Source organism: Vulpes lagopus, chromosome 11 (assembly GCF_018345385.1).
Source record: "Vulpes lagopus strain Blue_001 chromosome 11, ASM1834538v1, whole genome shotgun sequence".
NCBI classification, from domain to species: Eukaryota; Metazoa; Chordata; class Mammalia; order Carnivora; family Canidae; genus Vulpes; species Vulpes lagopus.
This window is the reverse complement of record NC_054834.1, coordinates 84,402,024-84,425,851: the sequence shown is the minus strand read 5'-3', so window position 1 is coordinate 84,425,851 and position 23,828 is coordinate 84,402,024. Positions and strand designations below refer to the sequence as shown.

Below are 23,828 nucleotides of genomic sequence, written 5' to 3'. Positions count from 1 at the left end.
ATAGTATCTAATTTGTAGAGAGTTTTTTTTAAGATTTTATTTATTTATTTATTTATTTATTTATTTGAGAGAGAGGAGGAGAGAGGACATGGGCACACATGCATGCAGGAGTAGGGACCAAGGGAGAGGGAGAGCAGGCTCCTGGCTGAGCACAGAGCCCAGCACATTGCTCGATCCCAGGACCCCGAGATCATGACCTCAGCTGAAATCAAAAGTCAAAAGCTCAACTGACTGAGCCACCCAGGTACCCCTAATTCATAAAGATATTTAAAGATCAAATATGGTCATGTATATGAGAGTTTTTATGACTTTAGAATTCTGTGATATGTATATTAATGCTTTATTATATATGTGATTTTTATTTACATTTTATTTTTATAATATATTTATATTTATAAGATAGCAGAGGGTCCCACATGGCATTATATTCACTAATAATTTTTAATTTTTCATTACTTAATTTGTCATATCTAGTTAAGTATAATTCAGTAATTTTCACTTATTGTACATAAATTATCTTTTAGCTTCTTAACTGTCAAGTTATAGAAATTTCCTCCAATGCTTTATGAATTAGTAACAAATTGGTATGTTGATTCTTGAATTATCATCTGGTAGACTATAGGACGTTTTGTTTTCAGTAAATTTGCTCAAGTTAGGATTCTGCCTATCAGTCATTCAAGGAGTGGACCAGAAGATGTAAGATCTCTGATCTAATCCAAGTGCTTCTATGTAATGCAGATTTCTAAGCCTCTGCCCTCTTTGTTTTTTAAATGTAGTGAATTAGATGTAGCATTTCTTACAACAATAAGAAATATTAAACGTTTGATTTTGATATATAAAGATTTTTAAAGTTGATGTTTTTAAACTATCTTTCCAGTTAAATCAGTTTTTATAATATCTTGTTCTCAAATGGTTATTTATGAAGCATTGTGATTAAGTATTTTTACTCTGTGTATATGTATGTGCATGCCAATATATATATACATATACTTTATTATATTTATATATATTTATTAAGTTTATAGATTTGTTTTATATATATCTCACAGGATCATAAACTCAAAAGGACATGTATGTATGCGTGTGCCCATATATATATATACTTTATACATACTCACAGACACACACACACACACACACACACACTTGAGGTTTCAAACTCCAGTACCTACAAAAGCCAGGCAAATGACACAAAAAGAGTTGAGACTGTAGCAAAAAGGAAAGTCATGCCCCAATTTATTTATTTATTTTTATTAATTTTTATTGGTGTTCATTTACCAACATACAGAAAAACACCCAGTGCTCATCCCGTCAAGTGTCCACCTCAGTGCCCGTCACCAATTCCCCTCCAACACCCGCCCTCCTCCCCTTCCACCACCCCTAGTTCGTTTCCCCGAGTTAGGAGTCTTTATGTTCTGTCTCCCTTCCTGATATTTCCCAACATTTCTTTTCCCTTCCTTTATATTCCCTTTCACTATTATTCATATTCCCCAAATGAATGAGAACATACACTGTTTGTCCTTCTCCGATTGACTTATTTCACTCAGCATAATACCCTCCAGTTCCATCCACGTTGAAGCAAATGGTGGGTATTTGTCGTTTCTAATTGCTGAGTAATATTCCATTGTATACATAAACCACATCTTCTTTATCCATTCATCTTTCGATGGATACCGAGGCTCCTTCCACAGTTTGGCTATTGTGGCCATTGCTGATAGAAACATCGGGGTGCAGATGTCCCGACGTTTCATTGCATCTGAATCTTTGGGGTAAATCCCCAACAGTGCAATTGCTGGGTCGTAGGGCAGGTCTATTTTTAACTCTTTGAGGAACCTCCACACAGTTTTCCAGAGTGGCTGCACCAGTTCACATTCCCACCAACAGTGTAAGAGGGTTCCCTTTTCTCCGCATCCTCTCCAATATTTGTTGTTTCCTGCCTTGTTAATTTTCCCCATTCTCACTGGTGTGAGGTGGTATCTCATTGTGGTTTTGATTTGTATTTCCCTGATCATGCCCCAATTTAAATACAACATCATTACTCAGCTCTAGTCAGTTGTTGTCATGTAGACATGTGGGCCCAATGTTCCAGGATCTACCAGTATTTCAGGATTATAGATTTTTATGGGTATCTGCCCAAATGTTTAATGTTGGCAACAAACTTAGAATTTTTATAAGCATTATATGAGCCAAACAGCAACATGTTCTGTGGGCTGTACCACCTGTGAGCCACCAGGTCACATACTTCTGATATGTAAATATACAAACAACAGAAATGTGCCTCTGTATGTGTAATCTGATAGGTTCTGCTTTAGATGTACTGAAGTTCCTCTTTGAATTTGGGTTCTGACAAGATGGAGAAAAAGGGTAGGGAGTGGGGCATCTCTGTCCCAGAACAAAGTAATTCAGGTAACAGAGTAACTATATAAAAGCTTGCTTTTAAAAGTATGTGTATGTGGGGGCATCTAGCTGGCTCAGTCAGTGGAGCATGTGACTCTTGAACTCAAGGTTGTGAGTTCAAGTGCCACAACCGGTGTAGAGATTTCCTAAAAAATAAAAGTCTCTAAAAATAAGGTATGGGTATGTGTACATGTAATGAGGCAAGCTGATAAACATTATTTAGTAAATATATAAACGTCATCATCAGGTACGCAAATGTCATCATCTTTTTGAAACATGCAATTCTTTTGATTCTGAAAAATTTCATGTTCTTACGAGTTTGTTAGAAAATGATCCCAAGTAACAATTTAGTTCACATAAGGAACTAGAAGTTTTGGCCCCTTATTCATGAAATTTTGTTCTTTTTAAGTAACATAATTCTTCAGTCTAACCTAATCTTCATATGTGGGCTTTTTCTTCATTAAGCATTCTCTTTCTCTTAAGACTTGAGCTAGAAGCTTAGTATAATACGAAAACTCAGAATATCAGATATTAGTGAATAAAAATAAACTAAATGGAAAAGAAACTTAGTAAGACATTTTAATTATTTTTTTTAAAGACCTTATTTATTCATGAGAGACACACAGAGAGAGAGGCAGAGGGAGAAGCAGGCTCCATGCAAGGAGCCCGATGTGGGACTCGATCCTGGGTCTCCAGGATCACACCCTGAGCTGCAAGTGGCACCAAACCGCTGTGCCTCCCGGGCTGCCCCACTTTAATTATTTTAATTAGTGACAAGAGATAGTGGTTCTTTGATATGATATGAGGAAGGTATCACATTTATAGTGTGACTTATTTCAGGCAATTAAAATATCTCCTCAACTATACTTGTAACATCCCAATAAAGAGCCAAATAGTTTTAATTGCTTATAGGCAATTATTTAAAAATATTACTAGAAAAGTTTATGAAATCCTCAAAGAAATTAATATGAAATACTCCAAAGAAACGTTTTTAGCCAAATCTATTTCAAGAATATAGCCAACTTTAGATTGTATCTGGACCAAATATCTGACTCTATGATCTAAGATTTCTTAACAGTGTGCTTAAGAGAAGAGATAATTGTTTTTGAAAGATGTATTTATTTACTTTAGAGAGAGAGCATGAGCCCATGTGCACATGGGAGGAGGGGCAGAGAGAGTCTTAATCAGACTCCACTTTGAGGGCACAGCCTGACATGGACCCCAAAGCAGGGCTGGATCTCAAAGACCCTGAGACCATGACCACAGCTGAAACCAAGAGTCAAGAGCTCAACCAACTACACCCCAAGAAGAAATCGTTTTTTATTCTTATTTTTTGTTTTTAAAGATTTTATTTATTTTTTCATGAGGGACACAGAGAGAGAGAGGCAGAGACATAGGCAGAGGGAGAAGCAGGCTCCACATAGGGAACCCAATGTGGGACTTGATCCCCGGACTCCAGGATCATGCCCTGAGCCGAAGGCAGACACTCAACCACTGAGCCACCCAGGTGTCCCAAGAAATGGTTTTAAAAGAGGGTTAGCACTATGCTGGAAAATCAAAACAAAAACTGTCATTACCAGTGACTGCATATCTCTCCTCCCTGATCTATTGTATTTAACATTTAACTCTCAAAATACGGACTTATTTCCCTATTTCTAAATGGGGGTGGGGGAGCTCATTGTGATATCAGTGTGCTGCCTGCAAGTTCTAGGTACATTGGGTAAGGCTACACTGAGATTTTTTTTTTTTAATGTACCTTTAGAGTTAGAATGGCCTTACCAGTTGTGTGGCTTATTTTTCTTATTTTACAGATGAGAAAACAAGGCCTCAGGGTATTTTTTGGTATAAATTCCATAGCTGGTTACTGACAGAGCCATGGCTGGAATTCATATCCTTAACTATGATCTCTCTTATACTATGTCTTTATTGTTTTTCTCAAAAGCAGACATCTATTTTTCTCTCTCTCTGATTTTTCACCATTGCTTTGTTCACACCTGGGAACCACAATTTAGCACTCTCTTTTTATAGCAAATGCTTTTTCTCTTTTAAACAAAAACAAACAAATTTCCAGTAGATTTAATCACTTATAAAGGACTTCTTTATTTGATGACTTTTTTTTAATAGTTATTTTTTTTTAATTTTTATTTATTTATGATAGTCACAGAGAGAGAGAGAGAGGCAGAGACACAGGCGGAGGGAGAAGCAGGCTCCATGCACTGGGAGCCTGAGGTGGGATTCGATCCCGGGTCTCCAGGATCGCGCCCTGGGCCAAAGGCAGGCGCCAAACCGCTGCGCCACCCAGGGATCCCTATTTGATGACTTTTATATTTTGTGAGCCTAGTACATGTTTTCATGTTTTGGCCTAGCTTTTTATTTTTAAAAAGATTTTATTTATTCATGAAAGGCACAGAAAGAGAGGCAGAGACATAGGCAGAGGGAGAAGCAGGCTCCCTGCAGGGAGCCCAATGTGGAACTCGATCCCAGGACCCTGGGATCATGACCCGAGCCAAAGGCAGATGCTCAACCACTGGGCCACCCAGATGCCCCTGGCCTAGCTTTTTACTTACCTTTTCAACTATCTTATTAATAAGCTCTCTGTTTTAACTTTCACTTTTCTTAATTGTGTTCTAAAAGATAGTCCTTTTTACCTTTAAACTCATTTGGTTAGTGACCTAGATTAAAGGAATACTGCAAAATTCTGTAGTGCCAAAGGTGGATTAGCATGAGATCAGTAGCTTCAAGTTTTAGGAGTTCTTTTTTTTTTTTTAAGATTTTATTTTTTTATTCATGAGAGATACAGAAAGAGAGGCAGAGACACAGGCAGAGGGAGAAGCAGGCTCCATGCAGAGAGCCCCATGTGGGACTCAATCCCAGGAATCTGGGATCATATAGAACAAAAGGCAGATGCTCAACTGCTAAGCCACCCAGGCGTCCCAAGTTTTAGGAGTTCTTAAGATAGATTTTTCATGCTTTATTAGATTTTAACCTTATGTTATGGGAGAACAAATTCATAGATATCTCTTAAAAATAAAACAACCTGTAAATCAGAGATAATATTCTTTGTCCTGTCAGACTTTCATAATTTAAAATAATTGAAGGTCTGTAGATGGTTATTTTCTTATAAAACTCATTTACTTTTTTTTTTAATTAAGGCAAGTGGTCAAACTTTAAAAATCAAAAAACTTCAAGTCAAAGGAAAAAAGACCAATGAGTCAAAGAAAGGCAAGAAAGTAACTTTAACAGGGGATACTGAAGATGAGGACTCTGCATCTACAAATAGCTCACTAAAAAGAGGAAACAAAGACCTGAAAAAAAGAAAAATGGAAGAAAACACTTCTGTTAACTTGTCAAAACAGGAAAGTTTTACTTCTGTTAAGAAACCTAAAAGAGATGACTCCAAAGACCTCGCTCTTTGCAGGTATTATTTCAGTTTACACATACAATATACTTACAACATTTCATTTGTTTAGAAACTTTCTACAATATTAAAGGTTACTTTTTGACAATTTACATAAATAGGAAAATGTAAACTCTATGGTATAAATAAATGTATTTCATCCTTTTAAATTAATTTGCATTGTTTCTACTTACAAAGAGATTATAAAAACTACGTTTTTAATAAAAATTGATAATTCTAAAACACAGATACTGATTTCAAACATTATTTTTTTTTAGTATGATCCTTACTGAAATGGAAACTCATGAGGATGCATGGCCTTTTCTACTTCCTGTAAACTTGAAACTTGTTCCTGGGTATAAGAAAGTTATTAAGAAACCTATGGATTTTTCCACAATTAGAGAGAAATTAAGTAGTGGACAGTAAGTAAATCATTTCAGTTCAATACTTACTGAATGCTTAATATGTTTTGGGTACTCTTCTAGTGAGCCAAAAATATATTAATTAAAGGGCCTGCCTTTGGAGAGGCTGTGTGTGTGTGTTTAGGGTAGTATGGTATGGAAGACAAGTCCATTAAAATTGTTTAGATAATTAAAAAGCAGTGTGATAAAGCTGCTCTTGACATTGGAAGGCCACCAAACCCAGCCTGAGAGGTAAAGAAAAGTAACAGGGAAGCGCCCCAAAGTAAGTAAATAACAAGTTGGAGGTTGTATTGTACATCAATGGAATATTGATAATATCTCATGTGGATTTAACAAAGACTGACTAATATTTCCAGGTCATCACAATGTAGAGATAAAAGTTCATTGGAAATTTTAAATATTAAACGTTGTATTATATGTTGTTGGAGAATACGAAAAATGTATTTATTAAATGTGGAAGAAAACTCTTTGTGATCCTACCTGAAGAGTAAAGTGACTTCCTGGCCACAGTTAATATTTGTTAGGTCACCTCAAGCTCCCCAGAGTAGCAGTTCTTAATGGAATTTATTTGGTTCTGAACATTGGCTCATTTTGGAGCCCGAAAAATGAGGCTGTTCACTTGCAAAATAAGCCCACACAAAAGCATTCCTCATTTGAATGGCGGGGAGCTAAGCTGTATATGTTCGCTTCTCCATTATCTGCTCCTCTTATTCCTTGTGGTTTAGCTTAAAGTACCCTGTGACCGTAATTTTTTGTGACCGGCAAAGACACAAAAAATATGAAGAAGGAGTTTTACATTGAAAGAATAACTATAAAATAGATTCTAGTGACGTTATTATTGTTGCTAGTATGATTACCATTATAATTCAGTATGTTATTTAGCTCCTCCTGGGTGTTCTTTTGGTGAAAATCACTGTGCTCCATAATTTACATTCAGTTTGTAAGAGTTAAATAGAATTTAACTCATAATGATCACTGTTCTTCTCACGTCGTATCAAAGATTTGAGAAACTGGGCAGCCCCGGTGGCTTAGCGGTTTAGCACTGCCTTCAGCCCAGGGCGTGATCCTGGAGACCCAGGATCAAGTCCCCCGTAGGGCTCCCTGCGTGGGGCCTGCTTCTCCTTCTGCCTCTCTCTCTCTCTCTCTGTCCCTCTCTGTCTCTGTCTCTAATAAATAAATAAATAAATAATCTTTAAAAAAATTAAAAAAAAAAAGATTTGAGAAACTGACCAAATGACCTATTTCTTTCTTTGGAGCCTGAAATATCAGTTTTTCAAAAGATTATGTGTTTTGTTTTGCTTTTTTTTTTTTTTAATTATAGAAGGGACCTACCCAAACTCAGAAAACATTTAGAACCATTAAAAGTACTGGTTCTAATGTGAACCAAAAAGCAATAGCTGCTGTCTAGATATGAACTAGTTCTTTTGCTTTTGCTTTTTTTTCTATCAAACATGTTTAAGTGGGTAGCATAATGCTTTATTATCAACATGGCCTGGACAAAGACTTACACAGAAAGGCTTTACTTGTTCCTGGATGGCAGATGAACCTAACCTCAGAATCCCCAAGATAAACACTAACACAGAGCTTAGACGTTACCAAACATTGGCATTCCCTTTTGAGAATGAGTCCCAGTGAATGGTGGAAGTCACAGCGAAGCAGCAGAGAGAGGGAAGCAGTTCTATATGATCTTGTTTGTGGTGCCAATTCTGTGGGAAGCAAAATTTAGTCGATTCGAGCTCATCTCACTTCAAGTTGTTTGATTAAACCCAAACTAATAAGTTGGAACCAAAACTCATAAACAATATTTCAAATGTTTAAACTAGAAATTTATAGAATAGAGGGGAGGAAGTACTTTAATGAATCTTTCTGGGTCCCATCAACTGTGGGAATAGTATTCGTTTCACCTGGAATTCTGTCCTGGATTCTAGTCTCCCCAGCATTAGTCATTAACCTTTTCTTATAAGAAGGAACAGTCTAAAAAGATAAATATTTAAAAAAAAATAATAATAAAAAAAAAATAAAAATAAAAATAAAAAAAAAAGATAAATATTTCTCAAAGTAACTTTTAAATATTTTATAAAAATTATTCCCACACATGTTATATGATTCCATTTATATTAAACTTTCACAATAGGCAAATCCATAGAGAATGATAGACGGATTGGTGTTTGCCAGGGATGGAACAAGGAAGAATGGGGAGCAACAGCTTAATGGATACAGGGTTTCCTTTTGGGGCAATGTCAGTGTTTTGCCAAGTAGACAGAGGTTGGTAATAGTAAATACTATGAAAGCACTAAATGCCACTGAATTGTCTACCTTAAAATGGGTAACTTTATATGAATTTCCCCTCTTTAAAAAATAATTCCCAGAACAGGGAAGTGAGGTTATATAAGATCTGAATTAATTTTGTGAGCTCATTACAGATAGAGAAATGTTATTTTATTATTGCACATAGTAGAGGGAAGTGGGAAGGAGTAGAAGACTATACAGGGTATCCCATCAAAGAAATAATTCCACTTTTACCAGATCTCAGAGCTTCAGTGTGTACCTCAAGGATATTTCTAATACATAAATTACTTACTATTTAGCTTACCATAAGTTAGAATTAATTTAAATTTCTAAAAGACCTCTTTTAAACTATATTGGTTTGTCTTGAGTTGGCTTGAAACAAACCATTCCTTTTACCAGTGAGTTTAGGCAGATTCATTCATCTTTCCGTTTTCCACGTTTTTACAGAGAAAAAGGTTTGGGCTTATTACACCAAAAAAGCACTGAAGCCACAGTGCTTCTTATGGAAAGACAGGTCTCCATAATGTTATCTCTGATAAAGGGATAGCACTTATAGCACTTTTTTTTTTTTGCTTGTTTTGGATTATCATACTCCAGTATGATACTTTTGCTCGAGCAAAAGTGCACATTTGAAGAGAAAAGAACAGAAATGGGAAATGGAGATTTAACACAGAGCAGTTTGTCCTGGGAAGTAAAAACTACAGGGCAAGTGTAATGTTTATAGTGCATAGGAAGCATTTATGTTATTTCTACTGTGACTAAATATTTTTGAATGTGGATGATAGGATACCACAACTGATCAGAGGAACTAATAAACCAGTCAAGTGGGATGAGTCCTGGGACAGAGAATTATGTACGGTCAAAGAAAATTGGATGTGAAGAAAATGCTAGTTAGTTGAAATATATCTTGATCTTCAGAGAAATGTATTTTTTCCATTTAATCTTTTTAAATCCTACATGGGTCAGAACACATGCAATTTTTTAAATGTTTATCTTTAAGAGAGTATATGTTTTATGTCAATTTAAATGTAGTTATCTTTTTTTTTTTTTTCAGTTTTACTTTTCATTTTACCTTTTAATTACCTCTTTGTTTATAAAGCAAAGCCATTGTATAAAAACAACCTCTAAATCATGTGTTTTCTTTCAGATATCCAAACCTTGAAACCTTTGCTGTAGATGTCAGGCTTGTTTTTGACAACTGTGAAACATTTAATGAAGATGATTCTGATATAGGCAGAGCTGGCCACAGTATGAGGAAGTATTTTGAAAAAAAGTGGACAGATATTTTCAAAGTGAGCTGAAGTTATAATAATCTCTCTTTTTTTCCTTTTAAACAAGGACAAATGAGACCAGCAATGTGAACTGTATTTACATAAATGTGCAAGGCACATACATAATGACTTTTTTTTCCTTAAAATAAGTATCACAAAAAAAAGAAGTATCAGAAGAATGATACCAATTTTAAAGGCTTCACTCCTACAACAACCAAGGCCCTTGGTTATTGGTTTGTGTGATTTATCAGCTAATTTAGGTAGAACAGGGAAGCACACCCAAAGAATTTTCAAAGAAAAGGGTGTTATAGTGCAATAGCAATTAAAATATATCAAATCGCACTGAATATTCAACACCAGAGCTCTAATGTGGGAAATGGTTCTCCTTTCCCTCTCAATAAATATCTATTTTTCATTTTTTTACTTTGTAGTTTATTTTTTAGTGAATGTATTTAATTTTATGAATTATTTATGATTAAACCACATCCAGAATCTTCGTTTTCTGTGAAAAGGAAGAACTAGAAAATTGCTTTAAATCTTGAAAATACAACAAGGAATGTTTTAAAATATAAAACAAAGCCAAGTTAAACTGTTTACACTGATGTGCTATAAAAGCACCAAAAATAAACTTTACTGTAGAGTTACAAGTACATTTATATATATGTGTGTATATATATATATGTTGCTGCATCACTTGTGTAGTAAAATTGTATTTCAAGACAGTGAAGAAAAATTGACATGTATATACTGTTCATTATTGTTTATATTAAGTCTTGTTTTAAATATGTATTATGTGTATATATTGTTTGGAGACATTATTGTTTATGCCTTAGAAGGACTGTAGCATTTTATTTTAGTCTGAAGGTAATTATAGCTATACAGCTTGTACAGTAATTATCCTCTACCAACACTGTGGCGTCTCCTTGATCTTGGTAGTGCCTGCCTTTGAAACAGGGTGTAGGGGATATTAGTTTTCCATTTTTCTATTTTGTTATATAATTTTAAGCCACCAGGGCCTAAATTAAAGTATAATCATTTGTATCCATGTGGAATAAAATTGTGACAATTTCCTACACACACAGTATTTTTTCATAGAAACATTTCCTTCCCATTTGCCTTGCCTCAGAAATAAATTTAAAAGACATTTGTAACCACTGTGTTTTATCTACTGTGTGTTGTGGTGGCCTGTTGGAGGCAAATAGATCAGATTTTTTTTTTTTTTGTACGTATGTAAGAGTACTTGAAGTTTTATTTAAAATAAAATGTTGTGGAAAAGGTAGCATTCTTTTTTTTAGGAGTGTTATTTTTCACTACTATGTGTGGCACGGATACAATAAAAGACTTTTACAAACTAGTTTTTTAGTTTTTCTTAATGAACCTGAATATATATTCTTTTCAAAAAGATAGTTAATTTAAATTTGATTTTTACAAAATCCTAAAGGTGGAGAGGCAGATGGATGAACATTGAGCGGGGTGGAAGAGGGTGGTTTTAAGTCAAGTGTTGTGCCTTTCATTAGTATCTGAGCCTCTCTGGACCACATTTTGCTGTTTTTTTGTTTTTTTTTTTTTACATTTTCAATATGAAAATATTAGAATACATTTTAAAAGTCTTGTTCTGATATGAGAAATGTCTCTATTGGTAGACATGTAACCAATTGTAAGTTGTCAAGAAATACTGATCATATAGATTAATAAGTCATGAGCTACAAATTCAAGCATTCATGAAATATGATTTGATCCTTGCTGGGCTCTCAGGAATCATTGGTCAACAAGACAGGGAGAGGCCCTTCATGGAGCTTACAGCCTAGTGGAGAAGTGGTCCTGAGACAATATCCTTAGAAAATGGCTTTTAATAGTGAAGGGAAAATAGAAACGTTTTGAAGAAAATATTCCTAACTTTAAAATGCTCTGAGGCCACCTGAATATTTTCTAAAATTTCTAGATGGTTTGTGGAGACTTATATGAAAATGAGCTGTTATTATGTAAATATGTCAGTTTCTGTTTACCAAATATTGCACTTATGCCTCTAGGGGCTCGTGCTTAATCAAAAAGACCATGTGGTGAAAAGAACAAGGTGGTGCTGTGAATAAAGTGTCTGGTTTCTGTGTTTATGAACTACCAGATACTCCATGGGGAGTCTTCTTCATGGGGTGTTGTGCCTTAGAGATGATACATGCTTACATTAATTTATCTTAGATGCTATATAAGAAGCTTGATAAAAATATGTCCAGTGTCTGAGGAGTTCATAAATGAAATAAAATACTTAAACACACAAAGTACAATTTTTCAAGAGTGATAATTTTCTTTTAAAAATTAAAGATAATTTTCTTTTAAAAATAAGTAAGTTATCCCTTAAGTTATCCCTAAAGTTATCCCTAAAAAAAGGAAAGCTTAGTAAATATTGGCTCCTTCATTGTTCCTCAAGAGGGGTAGCTGTTCAAGAAGTGGGCATGATCAGAAACAATTGTTAACTATACATTTGTGGATCATTTTTTATGTGAATGAATCTTGCACTCACAGTGCCCTGGGTCGGGTAAACCAGTATCATTGTTCCCTTCAGATATAAAACGTTTTCCTAACCCTCTGCTATCACATAATTGCAAGTATATACAACATACTTCAATTAAGATAAACTACGCTTTAACCTGAACCTTCTCCATTTTAGTTTTGGTCGCTCTGTAAATTATAAAACACTGGCTTGCTCTTGTGATTAGATTTAGATCATTACTCAAGTAGTAATCAATTAAGAATAACCAAACAGTACACTACGATTAAACCCAGAAAAATAATCATCTTTTTGAAACAATACATAGAGTAATTTAATATTTAGTTAGTTGATAACCATACTGAAAATTAAACAAGTGAAAACTCATCCATGGGTATACCTTAAACTCATAAGAAGTAATTTACTATCAATGCAAGGTGATCGCTTTTTCTTGTTTCAACCCCAAAATGAAATCTGTTCAAAGCACTCATTTAAATCAAAATTATGAAGGATCTCATATGTGCTCCCTCTGTGCTCCTTCTCTTTTCCATCACCTCCATCCTTATCACCTTTGAAAAAATTTAAAATCCTATTCACTTAGCCTCCTGGTAAACACATCCTCAGGGAAATCTGCTATCAATCATTCACTCCTTCTGTAAACTTTATTGGTGGGCTACCTCACTCAAGGTCATTTATATCTTAAATATCTCCCTTTGAATAATGAAAGAAGCTTGTGTTCTGTTAAAAGAATTTCATTGCAACAAGGAGACAAAGGAGATTTTTTAAAGAGAATCAAAGTTCCCTTCCACAGGAATATGATTCATTAAAAAAAAAAAATACAACACTGGGAAACTAATAGAATCTTATCTACTAGGAATTTTGTTTCAATAAAATCTCTTAAATCTCCTGGGCTACATCACAACCTTAAAGAAAAAAAATTTTTTAAGCTTCAACTATATAAAATTGAGGTAACTCTTCATGTCACATTCTTCACAGGATTCTTGTAAAGCCCTTCTTTTATTCTTTTACTTCTTCATTCAGCAACTCTTCAATTTCCTTCCTGTCAAATACAAGTAATTTTAATAGGTCTTTCCAGCTAACCTTTTATATATTCATTTAGCAACACATTTATCTTTACAAATAAATGGTGTGGAAAGTAGTGTTTTTTGAAATTTTATCAGTCGTAGTACACCATATATTTTTTTATTTCTTTTGAGTTGGAAAAAATAATATGGAAATCTAGTTCATTACTCTTGATTGCTGCAAGGTATTACATCACAGGCATATACCCCATTTTGCTTTCAAATTTCTATTAAGAATGAAAACCTAAGGGGCACCTGGGTGACTCAATCGGTTAAGCGTTTGACTTTTGGGTTTGGCTTAGGTCATGATCTCAGGGTCCTGGGATCAGGCCCCCAGTCAGGCTCCGCACTTAGCGAAGAGTCTCCTTGAGGATGCTCTCTCCCTCTCCCTTTGCCCCCCCCCCCCCACACACACACACAAGTGCTCTCTCTTTCTCAAATAAATAAATAAATATTTAAAAAAGAAAACCTAAGTTTCTTATAATTTCTTGTCACTGCATAAATGTCATATTGAAGAGATTTCCAAATGATCTTCACTTTCTGGTATTCATGCCCTTGTATAATCTGTTTCCACATTGTATCAGGGTTAGAACCATAGCCTGTGAATTCCCAGTCTAGGTCATAAAGTACATTTCTGCTTCCACCTTGTTTTCTTGGATCATTTGCTCTGCGTAAACTCAACTATTGTGTTATGAGGACACTCTAGCAGCCATATAACTGCAGCATCTTAGAAGTGGATCCTACAACCCAAGTTAAACATTTGGACGATTAGAGCCCCAGCCATCTGGACTACAATTTCATGAAAGACCCTGAGCCAAACTACCCAGCTAAGCCACTCCTGAGCTGTTTGGTTTGTTGGGTTTTTTGTTGTTGTTGCTGTTGTTTGTTTTTTGATTGAAGGAGAGTTGATATATTAGTGTCAAGTGTACTTCATAGTGATTTGATATTTTTATACAGTATGAAATGATTCCCTCAATAAATTGTAGTTACTATCTGCCACCATACAGTTATTTTAATATTATTTATTATGTTACCTATGCTGTATATTATATCCTCGTGACTTTATTTTGTAACTAGAAGTTTGTACCTCTCGATCCCTTTCATCTATTTCAGTCCCCACAACCCCTCCCTCTTCTGGTGACAGTATGGTTCCTGTACCTATGAGTCTGTTTCTATTTTGTTTTTCCACATAGAAGTGAAATCATATGGCATCTGTCTTTCTCTGACCTAATACCTTCTAGGACCATCTATGTTGTCATAGACGTCAAGATTTTCATTCTTTTTTATGCCTAAGTAATATTCAGTTGTATGTATACACATCTTCTTTATCCATTCATCTGTTGACATTTAAGTTGCTTCCATATCTTGGCTATTGTTACAATGAACATAGGGGCGCATATATCTCTTCAAATTGGTGTTCTTGTTTTCGTCAGAGAAGTATCCACACATGGAATCGCTGGATCTTTTGGTGGCTTTTAATTTTTTGAGAAACCTCCATGCCATTTTCCAGAGTGGCTGCACCAATTTATATTCCCAGTAGTGTACAAGGCTTCCCTTTTTCTCCATCTCCTGGCCAATACTTGTTATTTTGTTTTTTTGTTAATAACCCAGTCTAACCAGTGTCAGGTACTAGTTGATTTGCATTTCCCTGGCAATTAGTGATGTGGAGCACCTTTTCATGTGGCTGTTAGCCATCTGTATGTCTTGTTTGGGAAAATGTCTATTCAAATCATCTGCCTTTCTTTTTTAAGATTTTATTTATTTATTCATGAAAGAGACAGAGAGACACAGGCAGAGGGAGAAGCAGGCCCCATGCAGAGCGCCTGATGTGGGACTCGATCCCGGGACTCAAGGGTCACGCCCTGAGCCGAAGGCAGATCCCCAACCACTGAGCCACCCAGGCATCCCAATCTGCCCATTTTTAATTGGATTTTTTAAATATTATGTTGTGTGAATTCTTTATATACTTTGGATATTAACCCCTTATTGATGTATGACTTGCAAATATCTTCTCCCATGCAGTAGGTTGCCTTTTTTGTTTTGTTAGTGGTTTCCTTCACTGTGCAAAAGCTTTTTAATTTGATGGAATCCCATTTGTTTATTTTAGTTATTGCCCTTGCCTGAAGAGACTGGTCCAATAAAATATTAAGATTGATGTCAAAGAGCTTACTGGCTTTGTTTTCTTCCAGGAGTTTTATGGTTTCAGATCTTACATTCATGTCTTTAATCCATTTGAATTTATTTTTGTATATGGCATAAGATAATGGTCCACTTTCATTCTTTTGCATATAGTTGTCTAATTTTCCCAACACCATGTATTGAAGAGACTTGTCTTTTCCCCATTGTGTATTCTTTCCTCCTTGGTCATAGATTAATTGACCATGTATGCCAGTACCATACTATTTTGATTAGCATAACTTTGGATTATACTTTGAAATCCAGAAGTGTGATGCCTTCAGAGTTGTTCTTCTTTCTCAAGATTGCTTTGGCTATTCCAGGTCTTTGTGGTTCCATACAAATTTTAAGATTGTTCTATTTCTGTGAAAAAAACCACTGGAATTTTGATGAGCACTGACAATCTATAGATTGCTTTGGATACTATGGACATTTTAACTATTATTCTTCCAGCCCATGATCATGGAATATCTTTCCATTTATGTCTTTCATCAATGTTTATAGTACTTGGTTTTCAAGTCTTGCACTTTTGTCAAATTTATTCCTAGGTATTTTATTCTTTTTGATGCAATTATAAATAGGATTATTTTCTTAATTTTTGATATCTCATTAGTGTATAGCAATGGAACTGATTTCTATATGTTACTGATTACTGACTCACAGAAACTATGAGATAATAAATATTGTTTTAAGTCACTCCGTTTTGGGTAATTTGTTACATAGCAATAGAAAACTAACAGACTGTGTGTGATAAGAGTTTCTCTAGGATGTACACAGGTTAGGTATTATGAACACTTTCCATGCTATGGCCCTACTGCTCTCCAAATGATTATACCAGTTTACATACCTACCAGTAGTGAAAGAGGATTCTTTTTCCCTACGTTCCAGTGTTCAATATTTATTTGTATTATTTTCACTAGCAATTCATTATAGATTTTGAATTTGAATACCATGTTTTGAAAAGTATCAAGCAGTCTAATCATATTAGCTGCTTCAAGTCTGATGTGCATGTTCATAGTTTTGTTTTTAACGTAAATGTCATATCTAACCCTATCTGCTTTCTAGGGTCTGTAAAAACTGCACCAAATTTTATTTTCAGCTGGTGATATTCAGATGAAACATTTGCTCTAGTTAGCTGAGAAAGCTGATCTTGCTAAAGAAAAGCCTGAATAGAAAAGGTGAATAGGGGATCCCTGGGTGGCGCAGCGGTTTAGCGCCTGCCTTTGGCCCAGGGCGCGATCCTGGAGACCCGGGATCGAATCCCATGTCGAGCTCCTGGTGCATGGAGCCTGCTTCTCCCTCTGCCTGTGTCTCCGCCTCTCTCTCTCTCTCTCTCTCTCTGTGTGACTATCATAAATAAATAAAAAAATTATTTAAAAAAAAAAAAAAGAAAAGGTGAATAGAAAAAAAAAAGAAAAAGAAAAGGTGAATAGAAAATATTGAGAGTTCTTAGGTATTGCTAGGACTTGTATAGATTCATGAGTTACTGTAGCAAAAGTAGTGCTTGGAAGTATGGTGGGTAAGGAGTTGGCTAAATGCAGAGTTAGAGGAAAAGGTAATTTGGATCCTCTGGACCTTCACTGGAAGAGCATTTTGCACCTTAGCATTTACATCAAGGGGGTAGAGAGGGGCAACTGGGTGGCTCAGTCGGTCGGTTAGTGGCCGACTCTTGATTTCAGCCCAGATCAAGAGCACAGGGTCGTGAGACTGAGCCCTGAGTCAGGCTCTGCACTTAGTGGAGAGTCTCCCTGAGATTCTCTCTCCTCCTCTGCCCGCCCCAATGCGCGCGCGCGCACACACACACACACACACACACACACACACCCTCTCTCTCTCTCTAATGGATAAATCTTAAAAAAAAAAAAAAAAGATGAGGCAGTAGTAAAATTAATATCTGAGATCGTTTGTAGTTTACCTTGACTATACACTTGAAAATCATTTGAGTTGTTCTCATTAGATAACTAAATCAAAGTGTTGCAGAGTATACTAGAAGTTGTAGGTCACTCATTCTTGAACTTTTTAAAAAAATATATTTATTTATTTGAGAGAGTCCCTGAGGGAGCAGGGGGAGGGGCAGAGGGAGAGAGAACCCTTAAGCAGACTACCTGCTGGGCAAGGAGCCTGACAGGGCTCAATCTCAGGACCCTGAGATCATGATCTGAGCTGAAATCAAGGGTCAGCATCTTAACTGACTGAGCCACCCATGTGCTCTCATTCTTGATTTTTTTTAAAAAAATTAATTTAACTAAAAAAAATTTAAATTAAGTATCAAGTTCGATACCTAAGGGTATTCTTATTCTCCCTGAACAGACTCCTTACCGTGTCTTTAATAAAAAAAAAAAAAAACAGCCCTAATAATCATGGTCGTAGATATCAAAGAATATGGTGAATCTTGAGGGAGAACCCAGTAGTGAATGACAGAGGCTTAAGGCTTAGAGCCAATTGGGAATCTATCTTGGGCTCTGAAGTGAAAGGAAAGCTCAGTAAGTTCCCTGGATCACCAAAGGATCATGAGATATTTACACAACAGAGGCTTGTATGGAGATAGCATAATGCCTGGAGAGGCTATAAACTTATTCTAGTGATTCTTTCAATTCTCAAAATACATTTACAATTCCTTTTTAATACTGCTTTTGACATTTGTGATACACTTTTCTGAGTTCATTAGAGCAAATCTCAATTACTTTTTATATAGAAGTGACTTTTTAAAAAGTCAGATTCTAAAAAAAAATTAAAAGTAAATAAAAAGATTCTATTCAACCATTAAAAACTATAATGTGGGTGCACCTGGGTGGCTCAGTGGGTTAAGTGTCCAACTCTTGATATCCTTTCAGGTCATGATCTCAGGCACCTGAGGTCAACCCCACTGGGGCTCAGCAGTCAGCAGGGAGTCTGCTCTCCCTCTCTCTCTCTCTCTCTCTGCCGTCGTCCACTTGCACACATGTGCATTGTTCCTTTCTCCTCAAATAAATGGATAAATCTTTAAAAAAAAAACCTATCATATAGATCTTTATTAATATTTGTAAATTAAGTGAAAAAAGGGGGTTATACTATAGAATTATAGTAATTCTGTTAGAATATATTGAATACACTTAGTATGGGGAGAGTTCTAAAGGGATGTATAAAAATGTTCACAGTAGTTTCTTCTCTGGTTGGTAGAATCTGGGAAGACTTTAACATCTTTGTCATCTTCCTTATCCATATATCATACCTTTGCAACAAATGTGCATTATTCTTATTTTAACATTTAAAAAGACCCAACCGGGATCCCTGGGTGGCGCAGCGGTTTGGCGCCTGCCTTTGGCCCAGGGCACGATCCTGGAGACCGGGGATCGAATCCCACGTCGGGCTCCCGGTGCATGGAGCCTGCTTCTCCCTCTGCCTGTCTCTCTCTCTCTCTCTCTCTCTCTCTGTGTGTGTGTGTGACTATCATAAATAAATAAAAATTAAAAAAAAAAAAAGACCCAACCAAGTAAGGTAAATTTAGCTGGTAAAAATAACTGGTGAATATACTGAATAATGCCATTTAAGGATTAAAGATTGAGGCATGGGATCCCTGGGTGGCGCAGCGGTTTGGCGCCTGCCTTTGGCCCAGGGCGCGATCCTGGAGATCCGGGATCGAGTCCCACGTCGGGCTCCCGGTGCATGGAGCCTGCTTCTCCCTCTGCCTGTGTCTCTGCCTCTCTCTCTCTCTGTGACTATCATAAATAAATAAAAATTAAAAAAAAAAATAAAAATAAAGATTGAGGCATAACATAATTGAGGTGTGACTTATTTTCACATCTGTTTGCAAGTTAAATAGTTTTCTGTTGTATAGATATTTTCCAAGTGGAAGATACTTTATTTAGTAGCTGCCCTGTATCCTTATTTCCTTCCATCCATTCTTGTAGATGTTAGTTGACCATACGCTTCAGGGGAAAGTGGGCCCTTTTTTCAGCTCCAAGAGTGTAATTAATGACAATTCTTTTCCTTCTTGAAAGTATTACTTTTTTTTTTAAAGATTTTATTTATTTATTCATGAGAGATAGAAGTAGAGACACAGGCAGAGGGAGAAGCAGGCTGCATGCAGGGAGCATAAGGTGGGACTCAATCCCAGGTCTCCAGGATCATGCCCTGGCTGAAGGTGGCACTAAACTGCTGAGCCACCCAGGCTGCCCTTGAAAGTGATTACTTAACAAATGGGCATGGAATACAATTCTGGGCAAGGACACATGAGAGAAAGGCTGCTGGAGGACTTCTGAAGAATTGTCCAGAGGAGAACTATTCAAAATGGGCATCAGTGTTTGTCATACTTTCTTCTTATGTAATAAAAAACCATGAATCTAAAACCAAAAATTCGGGTTTGTTATTTTTCAGAAATGCATTTAACATTTAACATCTTGAATTCTCTTAAAGAGTTTTAATAATAAGAAAATAAAGAATTTGAGAAAATGAGAGAAATAAGAAAAAAATTTAAGTTAAATTATGAGTAGTCAGGATTTAAGAATCCATAAACAAGAAAAATACTTCTGGTACCAAAGAGGAAGAAAAGGCCAAAGCATACACCCCCAACACATCCCTGAGTATTTCCCAAGCTCATCCCTTGGCTGGCCCAAGTTTCAAGCCTATTTAGAAGTCATTCCTAGGCCTCCTGTTCTAATCACTCCAGTGCCTATCATCTCTCTTTTGATCTCCTGGCTATTCTCAGTCATACATTTTAGTACTCAATGCCTGACTGATTCACGCCCATTCTGTTCCCATTGCAATTGTATTTTGAGAGCATGTATTGCTAACTATGTAATTGAAAAGCTATTCTTGGGCAGCCCAGGTGGCTCAGCAGTTTGTCGCCTTGAGCCCAGGGTGTGATCCTGGGGTCCCAGGATCCAGTTCCACATTGGGCTCCCCACAGATAGCCTGCTTCTCCCTCTGCCTGTCTCTGCCTCTCTCTCTCTCTCTCTCTCTCTCTCTCTCTGTGTGTGTGTGTGTGTGTGTCTCTCATGAATAAATAAATAAAACCTTTAAAAAAAAAGCTATTCTTTATATCATTTTAAATGGCTTTATATACCTTAAGTGTCACTATTACAAAAAAAGATTGGAAATTAAAGATAAAATAGGATTATTGACCACAGTTACATAATTAAAGCAAAGAATGCATAAAATACAAATCTTTAAGATTCTAAGTTAAAGTTCCAACTATTTGACACTCTGTGAAATAAGATAACCAGTTCACTAAGGTGACCAAAGATTTCTACAAATTCTTACAATGTTAGTATATTGGCAAGATATTTTAATTAACATCTCCTAAATCACAAATCCATAGACTAGAGACCAGTTTACAAGAAGACTTTCCTCTCTGAACTTGCCTTTCTCTGAAACTAACCATACGGGTCTCAAGATCTCTGTACTGAACAACTGGCATGTGTAGGCAGGGAGTTTCCTTTACATAACTTACTTAAAGAATATTGTAACCGATTTGCCCATCAAATTGGTGAAGATTAAATATTACTCAAGTCTGTCAAGAAGGTGGAGAGACAGGCACAACCATATGTTGCTGAGAGTATAAACCATACAACCCCTCTGAAAAGCAACATGACAATATTTATTAGGAATCTTTATACCCTTATGCCCAGTAATTCCATTTCTGTTTGACAATTTCCTTAGTAAGTGTTCATGACTGTGGATACAGATTTATGTACAAAGCCATCTGATCCAGTATTATTTACAATAAGCACCAAAAATACTGAAACAACCGTTCAGCAACAGGGGAAATATTAAATAAATTATGGTATGTATCGTGGACTCTTATGCAGAAAAATAATGAAGCTACTAGAGAAATTTTAGATATGGGAAATAGGATATACGTTTGAGTTTTAAAGGCAGTTTCCAGGACTTTCTGTAAAATTATTAAAATTTTTATGAGTAAAAGACTGAAAGAAAATATTACCTCTGAATGGGCTTTTTCTTTTTGAAGTATAGTTGACATACACATTAGTTCCAGGTGTACACACAGTGATTCAACATTTATATACATTTTGAAGTGATCATCATGATAAATCTAGTTGCCATCTATCATGTCCAAATTTGTCACATATTTTAACTATATTCTCTATGCTGTAAATTGTCTCCTCTGTCTTACTTATTTAATATCTGTCCCCTATTTTGCCCATCCCTCACCTTTGGTGACCCCCCGCTTGTTTTCTGTACTTATTAGTTGGTTTATGTTTTGTTTTTTAGATTTCACAGGTAAGTGAAATCATACAGTATTTGTCTTTCTCTGACTTCTTTCACTTAGCATAATATCCTCTGAGGGGGTTATCTTTGAGTGATGCAATTATTAGGTTATCTCTCTTATGTGTATCTTCTATATTTCTAACAAAGAGCTCTATTATTTATACAGCCACAAATTTTTTTCTAGAAAAACATTGTTTTGGCAATATTTGGCATGTTATTAGGTGTTCCAAATCTCAATCATGATATACTCCTTAACTTAAAAATCACAGGAGCATCTCAAATCATGAATTTTGATCTCCCCTTTCGTCTTTTTCTTTTTTTTTTTTTTTAATTTTATTTATTTATGATAGACACACAGTGAGAGAGAGAAGCAGAGACACAGGCAGAGGGAGAAGCAGGCTCCATGCACCGGGAGCCCGACGTGGGATTCGATCCCGGGTCTCCAGGATCGCGCCCCGGGCCAAAGGCAGGCGCCAAACCGCTGCGCCACCCAGGGATCCCCCGTTTCGTCTTTTTCATTACAAATAATTTCCAGTGATCTCAATTTCATCTTTAAATGTGAGCACTGTAGGTCATTACTCTTCAAATATATGACTTTAGTTTCCTTTTTTTTTTCTAATGTTTCATCATTAAATTCTAAAGTTGCATGGATTAAAAAGCTATCGCCTGATGGCTGATTTTATAAAAACAATTCTTAAAGGAAAAGACTGGATTATAGAATACTACCCTTATCACATAACTGCAAACTGGATATGCTCTTATTTTTAAAGATCTTATTTATTTATTCATGAGAGACACCCAGAGAGAGGCAGACACACAGGCAGAAGGGGAAGCAGGCTCCCTGCAGGGAGCCCAACGTGGGACTTGATTCCGCGACCCCAGGATCAGGCCCTGGGCTGAAGGCGGCGCTAAACCGCAGAGCCACCCCGGCCTGCCCTGCTCTTAATTTAAAAATAAAGTCTGATCAACAGAAAGCAAAATGATTCCCTTAAAAGCGACATTTTGTGCTATTACTTCAATGACTCCCCAGAAGAAAAGCACCAGTTAGGTTCTTTTTTTTTTTTTTTTTTTTTCACCAGTTAGGTTCTAACAGGGTCTTATAACTCTTCAGTACTTACTGATCTTCTTAAGGAGCAGAGTCTCTGCACTACGCAATAGCAATAGCTACTGTGGGCTCCACGGAGGACTGGAGAAGGACGGTTCCAAGAGGCAGCACGTGTTCTGAAACGACAAGGTGTCTTGAACACGCTGCTTAGTTTGAAACCGATCTAAGCTCAGGATTGTAGTAGTGTATTTACAATCTGCCCACAGGGTCACTGCAGGAAATTATTTTTGCTTTGACTGATGTTACTATAAATAAGTTCTAACACATAGCAAAATCCTTTTTTAAATGAAATCCTTTTTATTTGACCAAACTATATCGACTTTTTTTAGATCAGGTTTTTAGATTTGCCAATAAATATAACAACTAGGAAAATCATCGGCAGCTTTCAAAGTTTCAACAGCTCACTGTATTCCTTAAATATCAATTAGTCTTAGAATCTTCACAAAAATTTTTTATCTTTTTTATTTTTTTCACAAAAATTCTAAATAAGAGCCGTCTGTATCTTTGATTTTCATCTGAACGTAGTCCTATGGCATCACGCACTTCCCTGCACGTGCACTTAGCTAACAGGGGTTGGCAATGCTTAGGAACTTTTTGCTGCACGTTTTTTTAATCTCAAAAGGGATTGGAGGATGACTTTGTGGCCACTTACACACGACACCAAGGTCTACCCGCGAGCCTGGAGACACCCTCGCAAGGTGGGAAGACACGCGCAGTAGGTTCGGGCGCTCCCGGCGCCCACAGGGACCCAGGACGCGCAGGGCCGGGGCTCCGGGCGGGCGGCGGCCGCAAGCCTGCGCACCGAGGCACCGACCGCTGCGGAGCAACCTCGGAGGGCGGGGACAGGAACACCTCGGAGGGGGAGCAATACGGGAGCAGGAGACTCAAACACCCGGAGCTGCAATCCCCGCACAGTCGCTACTACGCCACCTTTGAGCCTCGGGGCTCCAGCTTCCCCACCCGCGGAACGCGGGCCCTTCCCGAAGCTCAGCTCG

General features: G+C 36.6%; 1 protein-coding gene and 1 long non-coding RNA gene across 29 annotated transcripts in view; one reads left to right on the top strand and one right to left on the bottom strand.

Moving 5' to 3' along the window:
- The window catches only part of BAZ2B (bromodomain adjacent to zinc finger domain 2B), a 391,511-nt gene extending 380,326 nt beyond the window's left edge, over window positions 1-11,185 (top strand). For 10 of the 28 annotated variants that reach the window (XM_041721644.1, XM_041721652.1, XM_041721654.1 and 7 more), the window contains 3 exons: window positions 5,550-5,815; window positions 6,073-6,216; window positions 9,653-11,182. In XM_041721644.1, the coding sequence (XP_041577578.1) occupies window positions 5,550-5,815; window positions 6,073-6,216; window positions 9,653-9,806 (564 nt within the window). In that variant the 3' untranslated portion in view covers window positions 9,807-11,182. Of the gene's footprint in view, window positions 1-5,549; window positions 5,816-6,072; window positions 6,217-9,652 lie in introns of all 28 variants that reach the window. The other 18 variants (XM_041721665.1, XM_041721666.1, XM_041721649.1 and 15 more) reach the window with 6 other exon arrangements.
- Window positions 11,186-12,056: 871 nt separating this feature from the next.
- On the bottom strand, window positions 12,057-23,828 carry LOC121471234. Its single transcript, XR_005982638.1, has 3 exons — window positions 23,486-23,828; window positions 22,847-22,949; window positions 12,057-13,321 (listed from the first exon to the last, which is right to left on the bottom strand). It is a non-coding gene; the product is annotated as an uncharacterized LOC121471234 (long non-coding RNA).